At 44.6% G+C, this 13,238-nt stretch overlaps 1 protein-coding gene across 34 annotated transcripts in view; it reads right to left on the reverse strand.

Annotated features, from left to right (window-relative positions):
* The window catches only part of celf2 (cugbp, Elav-like family member 2), a 197,371-nt gene that overhangs the window by 69,472 nt on the left and 114,661 nt on the right, over positions 1 to 13,238 (reverse strand). For 33 of the 34 annotated variants that reach the window (XM_056367321.1, XM_056367349.1, XM_056367347.1 and 30 more), the window contains one exon: positions 10,017 to 10,213. In XM_056367321.1, the coding sequence (XP_056223296.1) occupies positions 10,017 to 10,213 (197 nt within the window). Of the gene's footprint in view, positions 1 to 10,016; positions 10,214 to 12,600; positions 12,978 to 13,238 lie in introns of those variants that run through there. The other variant, XM_056367324.1, reaches the window with a different exon arrangement.

Below are 13,238 nucleotides of genomic sequence, written 5' to 3' on the forward strand. Positions count from 1 at the left end.
CACACGCACACAACCTCGGACGGAAGGGAAGAAATCTATTAAGACGCCCGTGTGTGTGTGTGTGTGTGTGTACGGGTGAAACAGATGAGGACGACGTGGGAAAGACAAAAAAGACAAAAAAATAAATAAAGATGAAGAAGAAGAAGAGGGGAGAGGAAGAGCGGCTGTGAGCGGAATAGCGAGCAGAGGAGGGAGATGCCTGTTCATAAATGCTTTATGGCTGCTGAAGGGGGCCTTTGACTGAGTGAAGACCCGCAGCCCCCCGGCTGTGTCAACACATCTACCCCCTCTAACCACAGGTCGACCCCGGCTTCACTGCTCAAGACAGCAGTAGCTGGGGGGGGGGGGGGGGGGGGGGGGGTGAGGTGCATTCAGGCTCATGTTTTTGTATTTCAGGTTCATACTGGCTTTTTATTTAAAACCAGGCACCGCCGGTCGGGCCGTCTTGTTCCTGTCTGATCGTGGCGGTCAGACCGGGTCTGGGCAGAGGAAGCCTCGGAGGTGACAGCCTGCCCCCGCCATGTCTTTGTACATTTAATTCATGATGGAAATTTTTCTGTGCAACGCTTAATTTAAAAGAGAACATCTCGGCCTCCCCTGCCGCTGAATAGGTGGGTGGGTCATGTTAGCTTAAGCAGCAGCTAATCTACTTAAAAGACTTTTCATTAGTCTGGGTTTCGGTGCGGAGTGACCCGTCCTGGTCTGTTTCTCAGATGTCAAATTTAACTATTTAGCTTTTTTTTGTTGTTGTTGTGTTGTTGAAGTTTGACAATGACAGTAAACCTTATCATTGTAGAAGCTGCACATGATCGCAGGAGTCATCTTTCTTCATCATCACTAATTAGCCATTAAAAAAAAAAAAAAAAAAGATTATGGTTATAATTAGAGCTGCAGAACCAACAAGAAAACCAGGAAGTATCCTGACAAAGTGAAGGCATGACATCAGCCGTCTGTAATTTGGGCAAGAAACAGAGTTCCTTGCCATTCAAAGGATATAAATTCTTTATGAATCCCTTTGTGCAGTTGTTTCCACAGCAGCTTTTCATCATTTTATTCTTGTTGTTTTCCATATAAATGCACGTTGGCTCGTTCTGTGTGGTACAAATTGTTGCATATGACCTCTTTCAAACAACCAATAAATAATGTATTTGTAAATTATATATCTGATTTGTGACTTTTTCCTTCTCATATTGATTTATTTCAATAATATTTACAGACTTGGAAGAAAAAAAAAACATCCAGTAATTTAGAAAAAGACAGAGCAAAGTCTGAGAAAACAAACAGCTTTTTTCCGCTTTCCTATCCTGTTAATCATCTCATGACCACAAAGATTTATCTGGTGTGTTCAAACCTGCAGGTTGGAAAACGCAGCTCTATCCAGCGCTCGGTTGTTCGGGGTTGAATCAGCACAGACTGAAGAAAGGGAGGGAAAAAAAAGGCAGGTGGAGGTGTGGAGGTGTGCAGGTGGGGAGTGAAAGGAGCAAAGCCCTGCAGTCTCGCAGAGTGGAAGTATGGTTTATTAAAAGGGGGGAAAAAAGAGACAGGTGGGGTGTGTATCACTGAGCTTCACCCCAAGCCCTTCCACCTGCGGCTGGTTGCAGCTTTCACACCGACCCCCCCCCCCCTTTCCTCTCCCTCCATCACTCGCTTCCTTTCTCCTTTTCCCTCCACACTTCTTTTGACCCCCGGGGTTCCACTCAACCGCTGACCCACATTAACTACACTCCAGAGCAATTACTGCTCGCACAGGCCTCTGGGTGGCATGGGATACATACGCCACTTCTCTCTAGTTCTGCCCCCCCCCCCCCCCCCCCCCACCACCACCAGCCCAAATCCTTCCACCCCTCTCACTGTTCCCTTTTCGCTCTTGTGCAGCTGTAAAAATGCCCCTTAATGTGTATAATTTATGTGTGTCAAAGAGCCGCTGAGTGACAGCAGGGATGGGAAGGAGGAAAAAAAAAATGACAGAGAACACATTCTGAATTTGACAGCGCAATAAAGAACAGATTGTCAGATGGAAAAATAGGGAGAGGATGAGTGGATGGCTTCAAACAATGCTGCATCTCTGACGGGCGTTTGGCTGATGTTCTAATCCTGTTAACGCAGGAATCGGTCCAGCTTGCGGCACTTCACAAATCTATACAATCCACTGGTTACTTTGGTGGAAAACCACCAATGTCACCCCCCCCCCCCACCCCCCCTCCAAATCCTCCCTCACTCGCTCCCTCCCTTGCTGAGAAAACAACAAGAGCACTTTCCGGAAATCAAAGCCGCTTTCTGGCTGACCCCGAAGTGCTCACAGAGAGGGGAAAAAAAAAAAAAAATTCCAGTTCTGCAACTTCGCTTATAACCAAGCAACTCTCTCTGTCGCTGAGGCATGCAAAAGTATAAACATAGAGAAAAAAATACACAGAGATACACAGAGACGAGTCGAGGATCCACACACACACACACACACACACACACACACAATCTCCCATTAAAATCCACCTGCAGCTGCTCTCTAATTGGGCCTGGGTAGCCGACTAAAAAAGCTAACGTCTAGTTAAGGCGATATAATTGGCCGCTCTGCTTTAGGAAAGAATGAAATAAATCAGCCCTCCATCTCAGGTCGGCCCCGTCTCAACTGAATCCATTAGAGCAGATAATTGTCTTGGACGGCAGAGCGTTCGCTCAGCGTTACCACAGCTGAGCGAGAGGATACAGTTGGCTCGCACTATCAAAAGCCGATGTCTGCCATTGGACGGCCGTGGGTCCCCGGACGTGGCAGCAGAGCAACCCGGGCCTGAGCAGTGATCGGGAATCAGATGCTGTAATCTGCCTGCATGTGTTTATCTCCAGCCTGGAAGTTATTTTCCTCAAATCTTCACTGGATTTTTTTATTTATTTTTTTTCCATCAAGATGACATTTCAGGTTAGAGATTTAAAAAACGACGGTTGATGTAAAATCTATTTCATGTGTCCGGGTCAAACACTTATCAAGTAAAAACACATCACCTCTCAGGGATTATTATCGATCGTAATTTCTTGTTTTCAACGTGGTTCATATGAAAAAATAAAATAAAAATAAATAAACTGTTGTAAGACAAGGAGCATTTATTGCTGTAGTCAAGGTGAAAATCTGCCGCATCCTCTGTGTCTATCTTTGGTGCTAAACTGTGTCGCGGCTCCAGCGCTTTCCCCAGAGATCAGCTGTCAATCAAGCCGTGTGGGTGGCAGCGTGTTGTCACTTCTCTCATATTTGAAGGTTTGATTCTTTTTTTTCTTTTTTTCTACAGGTGGCCCCCTTTTGTCTTTTCAGCCGTGGTGTTGTGGCTGGAGGTCGAATCGCTCTTGTGCTGCAGCGGGAAGAAGAAAATGAAAATTTATCTACATGAATGCGTCACAGATTATTGGTTTGGGCGAGGGCTGAGAGATTTTTTGTTTAGCCGATATTATCATTTTTATTTCATTTAAACTACAGTCCAGTATTTGTGGTCTGCATAGTATTAAACAAAAATGTGTTTGTTATGAATAATCATCTCGTTTCTACATGAACAGAATCAGATATGCTAACTGTTCTGTATCGTAGCTGCTTGAGCTAACATTAGCTCGAATTAGCTCTTCGGTTTTTATTTTTCTTCCCTGGTAACTTACAGAATTAATGTTTAATAACATATCACTATAGGTATAATTAATATTACTCAATAATATTCAAATATAATCATGACATAGTTGCCCAGTTATTGTATTAATGACAGACTACTGTTTACATTGACAACATCTAATGCTAACAGCACTGCAGTGTAGCTGCTTGAGCTAACGCTAGCTTCACAGAGAGACTGGATGAGCTGCTGGAGGACGGGATTCAGAGCTTTTACAATGGTGACGTTAAAATGTGCTTTAATTGAAAACTCTATCGACTCGCTCTCTGTCTTCCACACTTAGTAGCTGCCAAGCTAGCTGCTAGCTACCTGTTAGCCGCTGATGTGAGGTGATCACCTGGATTTTTCATGTAGCGCAGCTCTGTTTTTATTTTCCCAAACATCAAATTTAAACAGAGCCATCTTTGGTCAAGTGTAAATATTACAACATGCAGAAAGCACGAGTTTCTTCTCTGTGAACTTACAGAATTAATGCTGATTGACTCAATCTGTGTAAATTCACCAGCCACCGTCGTCACTGTAGCGAAACTTTAGCTGGAAACCGCTGAAGATGCTGCTAAAGGCTTAAGTTAGACTAAAAGCTCGAGTTCAGGTCATTTGAAAAGCACTAGTTTTGCCTCTGTGTAAGTTGCAGGTTTGACAGGTCACTTTATCTCTCTACAAAATCATATTTTGTCCCCACTACATTAATAATCTCACTTTTCCACTCGGTTCAACTTCCACATGATTAAAGTCCCTTATGGCTCCAACTTTATTTTTTTAATTTGGAATTATTTCCAGGCCATGTTGTGCACAGAGACTTTTGTGCAGGATACAAAATCTTAATGAAGACATTAAACTTATTTTGTGCATGTGAGTGTGAATGTCAGTGTGTGTGTGTGTGTGTGTGTGTGTGTGCCTGAGCAGCTCATGTGGGCAGGCTGTATCATTAAGATAAATGACGTAGCGCATCCCCTGCCAAAGCACAGACACTGCAACAGAACCCGTCATGGCGCTTAAGGTGGTGTTTTAGCAAAAGGACCATTTTCTGTTTACCCCTCTGGCTCTCGTTGTCTCGTTCTCCCTTTATCTCTCCCTCCATCTCCATCTCCATCTCTTTTTTTCAGCACAAAATGCCAAATTGCTCCATTTCTCACTCGCTCCCCTCCTCCTCTGCTCATCCACTCATCTGGTTATTAACTCCAAACACATTAAACCAACAGTAGTGGCACGATATTCCCCAGACCGTCCTAGTCAGCATAAACACACACAAACACACACAAACACACACACACTGCACTAAATGCACACACCTGGGTCAAACTGCGAAATGGATTCTGCGTAACACAAAAGTGGCAGAATTTAATGCTTCAGGGCCAAAAAAACCCCAAAAAAACAACAAATCTGGGAACTTATTAAAGGAAAACAAGCTGATTTCCCAATTATTTTCTGTGGTTGATTAAGTTTTGGATTCTAACTAAACTAAACAGGCTTAAATGGATGATTTTAAGTATTTGCCATATGGATTTTTGGAGGCTCATGTGATACTCGGATTCTTTCAGGCCAAAAATATTCAGAAAATAACTGGTGTTCGCTGAAGAAATTTTATTCTTGTCGGGCTGAAGAAGCCTCTCGAACAGCACTTAGGACGGTCGTGTGACGCCAGATGATGACAATAATAAAACAGGAGGATTACACTGATCCAGAGATATCCACTCTCCGGTTTGACGAGCAGAAACTGTGTTTCAGCCAGAGCTCCGAGTGAGCGTTAAGTCCTTGGTTTTATCTGCAGCGTCCCGTAATTAATCATTAATTTATTCATAACTGTCCCGGGCCAGAGTCTGCCTGAGTCTAATTGCCGTTTTAAAACAGTATTTTACCAACTGGACAGGGATTAACAATAAAAAGAATGAAGTTAGTGTGTTAACTGTGGGTCAGACTGATAAATGAGCTGATGTGGGCCTAGAAAAACACATTAATGCACCAGACTCAGACTTGAAACTTGAGCTTGAGCTGGGCTTACGTCTAGACCTGAGACTTCACCTGGACCTGGCTGCACTGAGGCTTTCACTTGAGACGCACAATATCAGTTTTGAGGCATCTCACACTGTGTGGTGAATGCCTGGTGAATCTTACTCCCATGATGCACAGCAAACAGACAGAAAAGTACATCTTTAACTCGTGTCAACCGTCAGCGACACTTTGCATTCAACAAGCTTCGGCCACAGAGGCTGAACTTCTCGCCATTCACACCTGAAAGCCTCTGAACTGACTTTAATTTCTCTCCTGTGTGAAATTGTAATTTAACTTGGACTAAAATGCTTCCTTGATAAAGCATAATTTTCCTTAGACGTGCTGCTGCTCAGAGAACAATAACAGAGAAGTGATTCTTACTGATTTAAATCCCACATAAAGAAATGTACACCCACCGACCAACTTTAATTTGCCAGAATGTGTTTCAGTCTCTGACACACAAACATTTATGAGTTGTTCATTTCTTTTAGGAGTTATCTTGTACTTGCAAAAAATTTCCGCTATCAATTAATGTTTACCATGTTGTGCTGTTTTCCTCTGTTTGTTGTTGATGCTCTGTTTTGGACCAGCAGTTGCTGGAGTGTCAGCTAATGAGGAAAGAAGGAAACAGAGAAGTTGTTGGAGTTGCAGCTGCAGCCATGGAACTTTTTTTTGTGCGTCTCAGTGGGACTAACAAACTCATTTAAATCCAAACTGCTATTTTATAAAAAAAAAAAAAAGGGAAAAAGTGCCTCAGGGTTGCCACTGGGGCATCAAAGTGGGCTCATTTGCCCCAAATGGCCAATATCCTTTTCAAACAACTCAGTCGCTAATTTAAAATAAACACATGGAGGGAGGAGAGGTGCCACAGTTTCCCTGACACCGGTGAAATTACCATCGGCTCAAACCCAACAGTGAAGGGGGCTATTGCAGCCCCCCACACTCGAGTTAAGCGAGTGCAGATGAGGCCGGGCGGCTTACTTAAGTATGAGAAAACAACAACAGCGCTCAAAGCCAGCAAATAACAAGGCCAGTAAGAGCCCAATCAAACGCTGCATTTCCTCCGAAGCCGCTCAGCCTCGCAGCGCAGAGCGACAAGAACTAGAATTATCACCTCATGTTTGTTTTCATCCGCCAGCCAGTCAGGTAGCAGCTCACACCCACGTCTGTCCAGACTCATACAACAGATGCACAAAAGATCAGATGACAATCTTTTTGAGTACAATTGCAATCCACCATCTTAACCGTGATCTGCGTTCTGGTTCCGCTCTGATTTTATTGTGAAAGTCCTGAACGGGAAGTTGTGACTCGTTTTTCTTGCTGCAGTTAGCAGGCTAGCTGTTTAACAGTTAACAATGGGCCGGTTCGCAGTGATTGAACTATCTGATGTCATATGCCAAAGTTAGATCATCCATTTTATAAGAAGTCAGATTGCTCACACTTGTAGTGCACGTAAAGGAAAGGTCTCAAGGCGTTCCTGTGATATCACGGATGGACGACCCGAAAACATGAGGCATAAATAGGCATGTAAGGAGAACAAAAAATAAAAGGTGTGGCGGGTGGCTGGGTATTTCTGTATCTGCTGTAGAAGTGGCAGTGAGTGATACTCTTGACTCATCAACCACAAAAACAACTCACTTCAAGGGTAGTGAAGACGGAGCAGGAGATGTGAGAGAGCTGGAGGATGGGAGGAGGAACTTTGGCCCCTTATTCTTCTCCCTCCTCAGAAGCAGCAGAGAGGAAGAGAGGAGGGAAAAGAGACTAGTTGGGAGAGAAGGAGTCATCTTAAGGCTAAGAACACACAAACACAAAGCCCGTGACAAGTGTGTTGGTGTGCAAGTATGAGGTGATTTTGGTCTTGGCAGAGCGCTGTCTCCAGGCTTTCATAAGCTCGTATGACTCAGTCGTAACGAGAAGTAGCCAGAGAGGGGAAAAAAATAAAATAAAATCAGTGAGTGAGAGAAGAAATAAAAACAGAAGCAGACTGCCATGGAGTGCACAGGTGCAGGAAGGTGAAGGACACCACACCTTGTGGCAACTGAAAATTAAATTCACTTCCAAAACATGATCTCAGCTGCATGTCATCATGGAGTATCTGTGTCACCTCATCTGCCTCCAGGAAAAAAGCTTTTACATTCATCTGAAGAATAAAAAAATAATCTACATCCATATACAACTGATCTGCATCAGCTGATGTGTTTGTCCCTGTGCACACAGCACACCATTACACGCTAGCTCCATGTCACAACAAACAGACCAACCACTGCTCCTATTGTGGGACTAAATTTGCAATCAGCTAAAACCAGCTGACATGCAGTAACCATGGCGATCTGGTACCCATGGGCAGTTTCCCACTTTGCCCAGTTAGCAGTCCAGTGGAACCGACTGTGTTTTTTGCAACTACAACACGTCAATCAATGCATGAATCTGTCAATAATGCTCATGTGCACACACTGACCAGCGGTGTTGTTGTGGTGTCTTTGTAAAAAAAAACAAATCCTGGAAACCTTATTTTTTTACATTTGAAGCAGCTGGTCACTTGGACTCATATAGTCTAAAGGTCTGTGTCCATGTGTAGTGTGATTATAGATCAGGTCTAGCTTCTATATTGATACTGTGAAAGTATCAAAGCCTCAGTCCACAGAGAAATGCACACAGCCTGTATTCAGAAACTGAGCCTTAAAACCAGCCGTCAGGACTTCCTGTGACTTTGTGATGTCACAACAAAGCAGCCACCAAGCCCCAGTTTGGTTTCTCTGAGGGTTATATATCTTCTTATGGATCATCACTTTAAAATAAAACCCCAGAAAGGTTTAAAATGGGACCTACAACTGAAAAAGTCGAAACTGATTTGAATCACAAGATTGAAACACGTTGATATTTCCAGTATTTAACCAGAACCACAATGTTTCCTCAACTGTAATTAGGTGTTTTAGTAGCTTAAACCAAACCACACATGGGACACGGGACATGAACCGTGTCTCTGGTGTTTTGAGTATTGCACTTCATCCACCTGGACCTCCACCTCCTCCTCCTCCTCCTCCTCCTCCTTCCCCTCCTTCCCCCTCATTACGACTGCTGTGCAGCATAAGACTGTCACGCTTCCTGGGCTGGAAAAAAAAAAAAACACTCAGCGAATGTAATCCAGGCGGCAATTACATTTTCCTCCAAAATGTATGTGACAAAGCAAATTAGCAGCATTTAAATGTATTTCGTGGAATATAAGGTTTCACTCTGGCGATGGATGGATGCCATTAGAACATCACCAGGTGCCTCTATTTGTTTTCAGGACAGACACAATGAAGATCAACTGGCCCATAAAAAGATAAATCCTTAATTCAGTCCAATTTTCCGGCAGACGAGTGTTTTCGTGTTTTATCCGCTTCATCCCCGCTGATTCACATTTTCATTCTTTCCAAAACTTCTCTTTAGATTTGCTTTACAGTTGGATGGAAGCGCCGCCGCCGCCGCCACGTCTCCCTTCCTGCCGTCCTCCTCGGTTCCCTCTCTTTACTTTCCTCCTCCCACTCTCCATGTCTCATCAGGAGTGTCATCAGCCCCCACTCCGGTTGATGCCTGTTAATATGGCAGCGCTATTGTCTGCCCGTTCATTGCCGCTGTCTCTATTGTTTGCTCTCACACTTGACGAATTCATCAAAGGAAAGAGAAAAAGGGAACGGGAGAAAATAGCTGCAAATCATGCGGTTTCGCACAATTGACTGTGTAAGTCTGGCAGGTCGAGTCTTTGTCTTCAAATGGTGCACGAAATGTGTGTTTGCTTTTGTAATTCTGCACATATATCATTTGTTCTGCCATTAACTAGGTGGGAAGGCCCCCGCTCAGCCGCCGAGCGCCGTCTGCCTCTGAGTGTGTGTGGAAGTGGATCTGGGATCATTACGTCGCCACATCAGTGCGTTCGAACCCTTCGCTGAAGTCAGACCAGCAACAACACAGTGGAAACGAAAATCCCTCCATTCAAAGTTCCATGTTCACAGCTTTTACGCCTTCAGGTCGAAGAAAGGAAGAGATGACGAATGGAAAGAAGGAAGGAAAAGAAGAGGAGGGAGAGAGGATAGACAAAGAAAAAAGAAGAATGGAGAAAGGTGGGAAAAGGAAGAAAAAAGATGATCAAAAAGAAAAGAAAGTCAAAGAAAGAAAGAAATGAGGAAGGAAATAAGGAAAGGAAGCAAAGAAAAGGGGAAAAGATGAAGGAGAAAGGGAAGGAAACAAGGACAGAAAGGAAAGGAGGAACAAAATAGGGAACAAAGGAAGGAAGGAGGAAGGAAAGGACGGGTAGAAGAACGACAGGAGGAAGGAGTGAAAGAAAGAAGAGGACAGGTTCCCTCCTGTAGTAACTGCAGACATGCTGTGTCTCAGTACCTTTGCTCTGTGGAGGGTTCTGGCTGCGATCTCGGAGGATGTTGATCTGGTAGACGGCTCCGTACGGCTCGAACAGCTCCTTCAGCTCCTTCTCCGACCAGGAGCGCGGGATCTGGCCCACAAACATCTTGATGGCGTCCGGGTCTGGCTGATCCGAATGCTCCAGCGCCCCGTTCATCTTCCCGGCCGTGCCGTTGCTGTTGAGGAGACAAGAAGACGAGACATTAGGAGCTGAGAAAACACGCCGCGTTTACACCAGCGACTCTTTGGATTCCCTCTGCACAGGGTTTCATCATTTTTATTGTGTGAAAACTTTTTAGATAATGTTTCTTTGCTTTGGGAATTGTTACTAAGTGTGTGCAAATCCCACTTAGACACAAACAAACTCGACCTGAAGCTTGACCTCTAAAATTCAAGCTCCATTTGCACGGGGAGAACAGCATCGCCCTGCAGTTTAGTTTTGTGCCATAACACAACCGAGCTAATTTCCCATCAGGAGCTGCAGTTCTCCAAACCACACTCCTGCTTGTTTATAGTCATTTTTCTCATGTGTCAACATTAATTATCTAATGATTTAGTGTTGTTGAGTTTCTACACATACGCGCCGTCATTCATCTTTAAACTTAACTTTCCTTTGACAAAGCATTTTTCAAACAATCCAACAGGTTTTTTAAAGGTCCCATCCAGTCTAAAGGTCTCTGTCCATGTGTAGTGTGATTATAGATCAGCTCTAGCTTCTATATTAATACTGTGAAAGTATCAAAGCCTCAGTCCACAGAGAAATGCACACAGCCTGTATTCAGAAACTGAGCCTTAAAACCAGTCGTCAGGACTTCCTGTAACTTTGTGATGTCACAACAAAGCAGTCACCAAGCAGCGCCCACCTGGACCCACCATCCAAACCTTTACAGGATTCGGTTTCTCTGAGTGTTTTTACCTGAAATCTGCTATATTTTTATTGGATCACTCAGAACACAGTGAGCCAATCATAAGAGAGGCTCAGAGCCTCCTCTCTTCTGATTGGCTCACAGACATGTTGTTACTACAGCTCCAGAGAGAAGCCCGAGAGAGGAGATGTAAAACTACACTGAGATGGTTTTTTTGGTTCTTAAAATCTTATGACGGATCAACACTTCAAACACGGAAAAGTGTAAAAATATTGGACAATTTTAAAGAGATGGTTTCCTCTGGACAGAGTCAATTAGCATGAAAGGAAGAAAGGCCCGGCTTCTTAAGTTGGAACCCCACTATCTTCAAAATGGATATAGGTGCTAAAAAAAAAAAAAAAAAAGTCCAAAAGCTGCTGTGCCAGATTTTCATTCACAACACAGTGAAAAAGCCTCTGAAACAGCCTTTAGACACCGAGAGCCACTCTAATAAAATTCTCTCAGGTACCTTAGCAGCTCCTTAGAGCAGGGCGAACAGCTTTCAGTTCAGGTCTTACAGAGTGATATCCCTGAAGCTGGCAATTTATATATATATACCTACGCTGACCCGACCCATCAGCGAACTGACATATCGCTCTGACCCTAAATGTGGATTTTTCATAGTGGAGATGCAGTGATGGATCTGCTCAGGATGTCAGCAAATCCTCACAGAAGGACTGAGCTGATCTCATCCTGTTGTATTTTACAGCACAACAAAAGAAACACATCTATCTATCTATCTATCTATACAAGTTATGAAGAGTGGTGACACTTTATGAATGTAATGTATGTCTGCATCCGCCGCACAGCATGTGAGAGTGTCTGCATGTATGAATGAGCGCCTGGATAAGTGGCGTGCGGCGTGCTGACGTGAGGTTGTGTGTGAGGGGGGATTAGGACACAGAACCAGTACAGTAAACCTGCAGGTCCTCTAACAGGACACAGATGCTTACATGCCGATCAGCCTGGTTATATTTCCACATCTGGAATGCATACGAAATGGAGGTGAAGTGCTTTTCACCCTTTTCAACGCGGAGGTGCAACACTTATCTTCACAAAACACACTCGTCTGTCCACGCATTTGGAATGCTAAGTCGTGCTACGGCGTCTCCGTCTCTGTTTTTCCTTTGCTTTCTTTCTTTTCTTTTTTTTTTCTTTTCTTTCTTTTTTGGACGAATAAAGGCGAGTAAAGGCTTTCAACAGCGAGGCCTGACGGAGATGAGAACGGCACCCGAGCACGCGTGAGGCAGGCAAAGCGTGACTGTGTTTGGAGAACAATCATACGCACATGGCTACAAACACACACACACACACACACACACACAGACAGACACACACACACTCATACACATCAATGCCATCAAGGCCTGTGGTCTATTTAAGATGGCTGAAAACCAATTTAATGAAACCAAAGTCAATGGCTGTGCTGTTTTATTGCTCTACTTTCCCTTTTGTTATTCTCGGCAGGAAAGAGAAAGAGCATTATCTTAAGAGGCAAAAACAAAACAAAGCCAAATCCCGAGCTTGGTTAGCTGACAACACTAATACCACCCTATAAAGCTCAGCAAGAGAGAAAGAGAGAAGGAAGGAGGGAGAGGGAAAAGAGAGATATGGAGAGAGACTGGGAGGGAGGGGGAAAAAAAAAAAAACATCCAGACCTTTGAACGCGGGCCATCCATCTTTTGCAGAAAGAGCCAAGGCGCTCAGCAGAAACGCCCAATTCTTTAAAGGACTTAAAGGACATGTCAAATAAAACGCCAGAACCGGAGAAGGAGTCAACGAGCCAAACCAGTGCTAACAGTCCTCGGGGCAACAACCACTCCTTGCTAAGCTGTCCGATAAATTGCGGGGGCCCGGGCACCGAGGGAGCCCCAAGGGGTGGCGGCTGACGGAGGAGAGGAAAAGAAGGGAGGAAGGGAGGGAAGGGTGACAGCGGTGGCGGCGGCGGCAGCAGCAGCGGCGAGGAGTTAGTGCCCCTATCACTGGCTGATGTTTAGGCACATAAACGACGAAGGCGACTGCATCGGACGAGCCTCGGCGGTCGCTGGGTTCAGGCTGCTTCACATCATCCCTTTCGCCCTCTGACACACACACACACACACACACACACACACACACACACACACATAGCTGATGTGTGCGTGAAAGTGAAAGAGCAGAAAGAGGGAGAATAGCTGGAGACAATCCCTCATTGTTGGATGTTTATGTGAGGCCTGTGGGGATTGAGCGAGTCGACGGGGGAGACGATACAATAGCTGGTGTCAGAGGAGCGCCTCCCTCGTCCGGGACACTGTCC

The sequence above is a fragment of the Seriola aureovittata genome, chromosome 22, assembly GCF_021018895.1.
Source record: "Seriola aureovittata isolate HTS-2021-v1 ecotype China chromosome 22, ASM2101889v1, whole genome shotgun sequence".
In the NCBI taxonomy this organism is placed as follows: Eukaryota; Metazoa; Chordata; class Actinopteri; order Carangiformes; family Carangidae; genus Seriola; species Seriola aureovittata.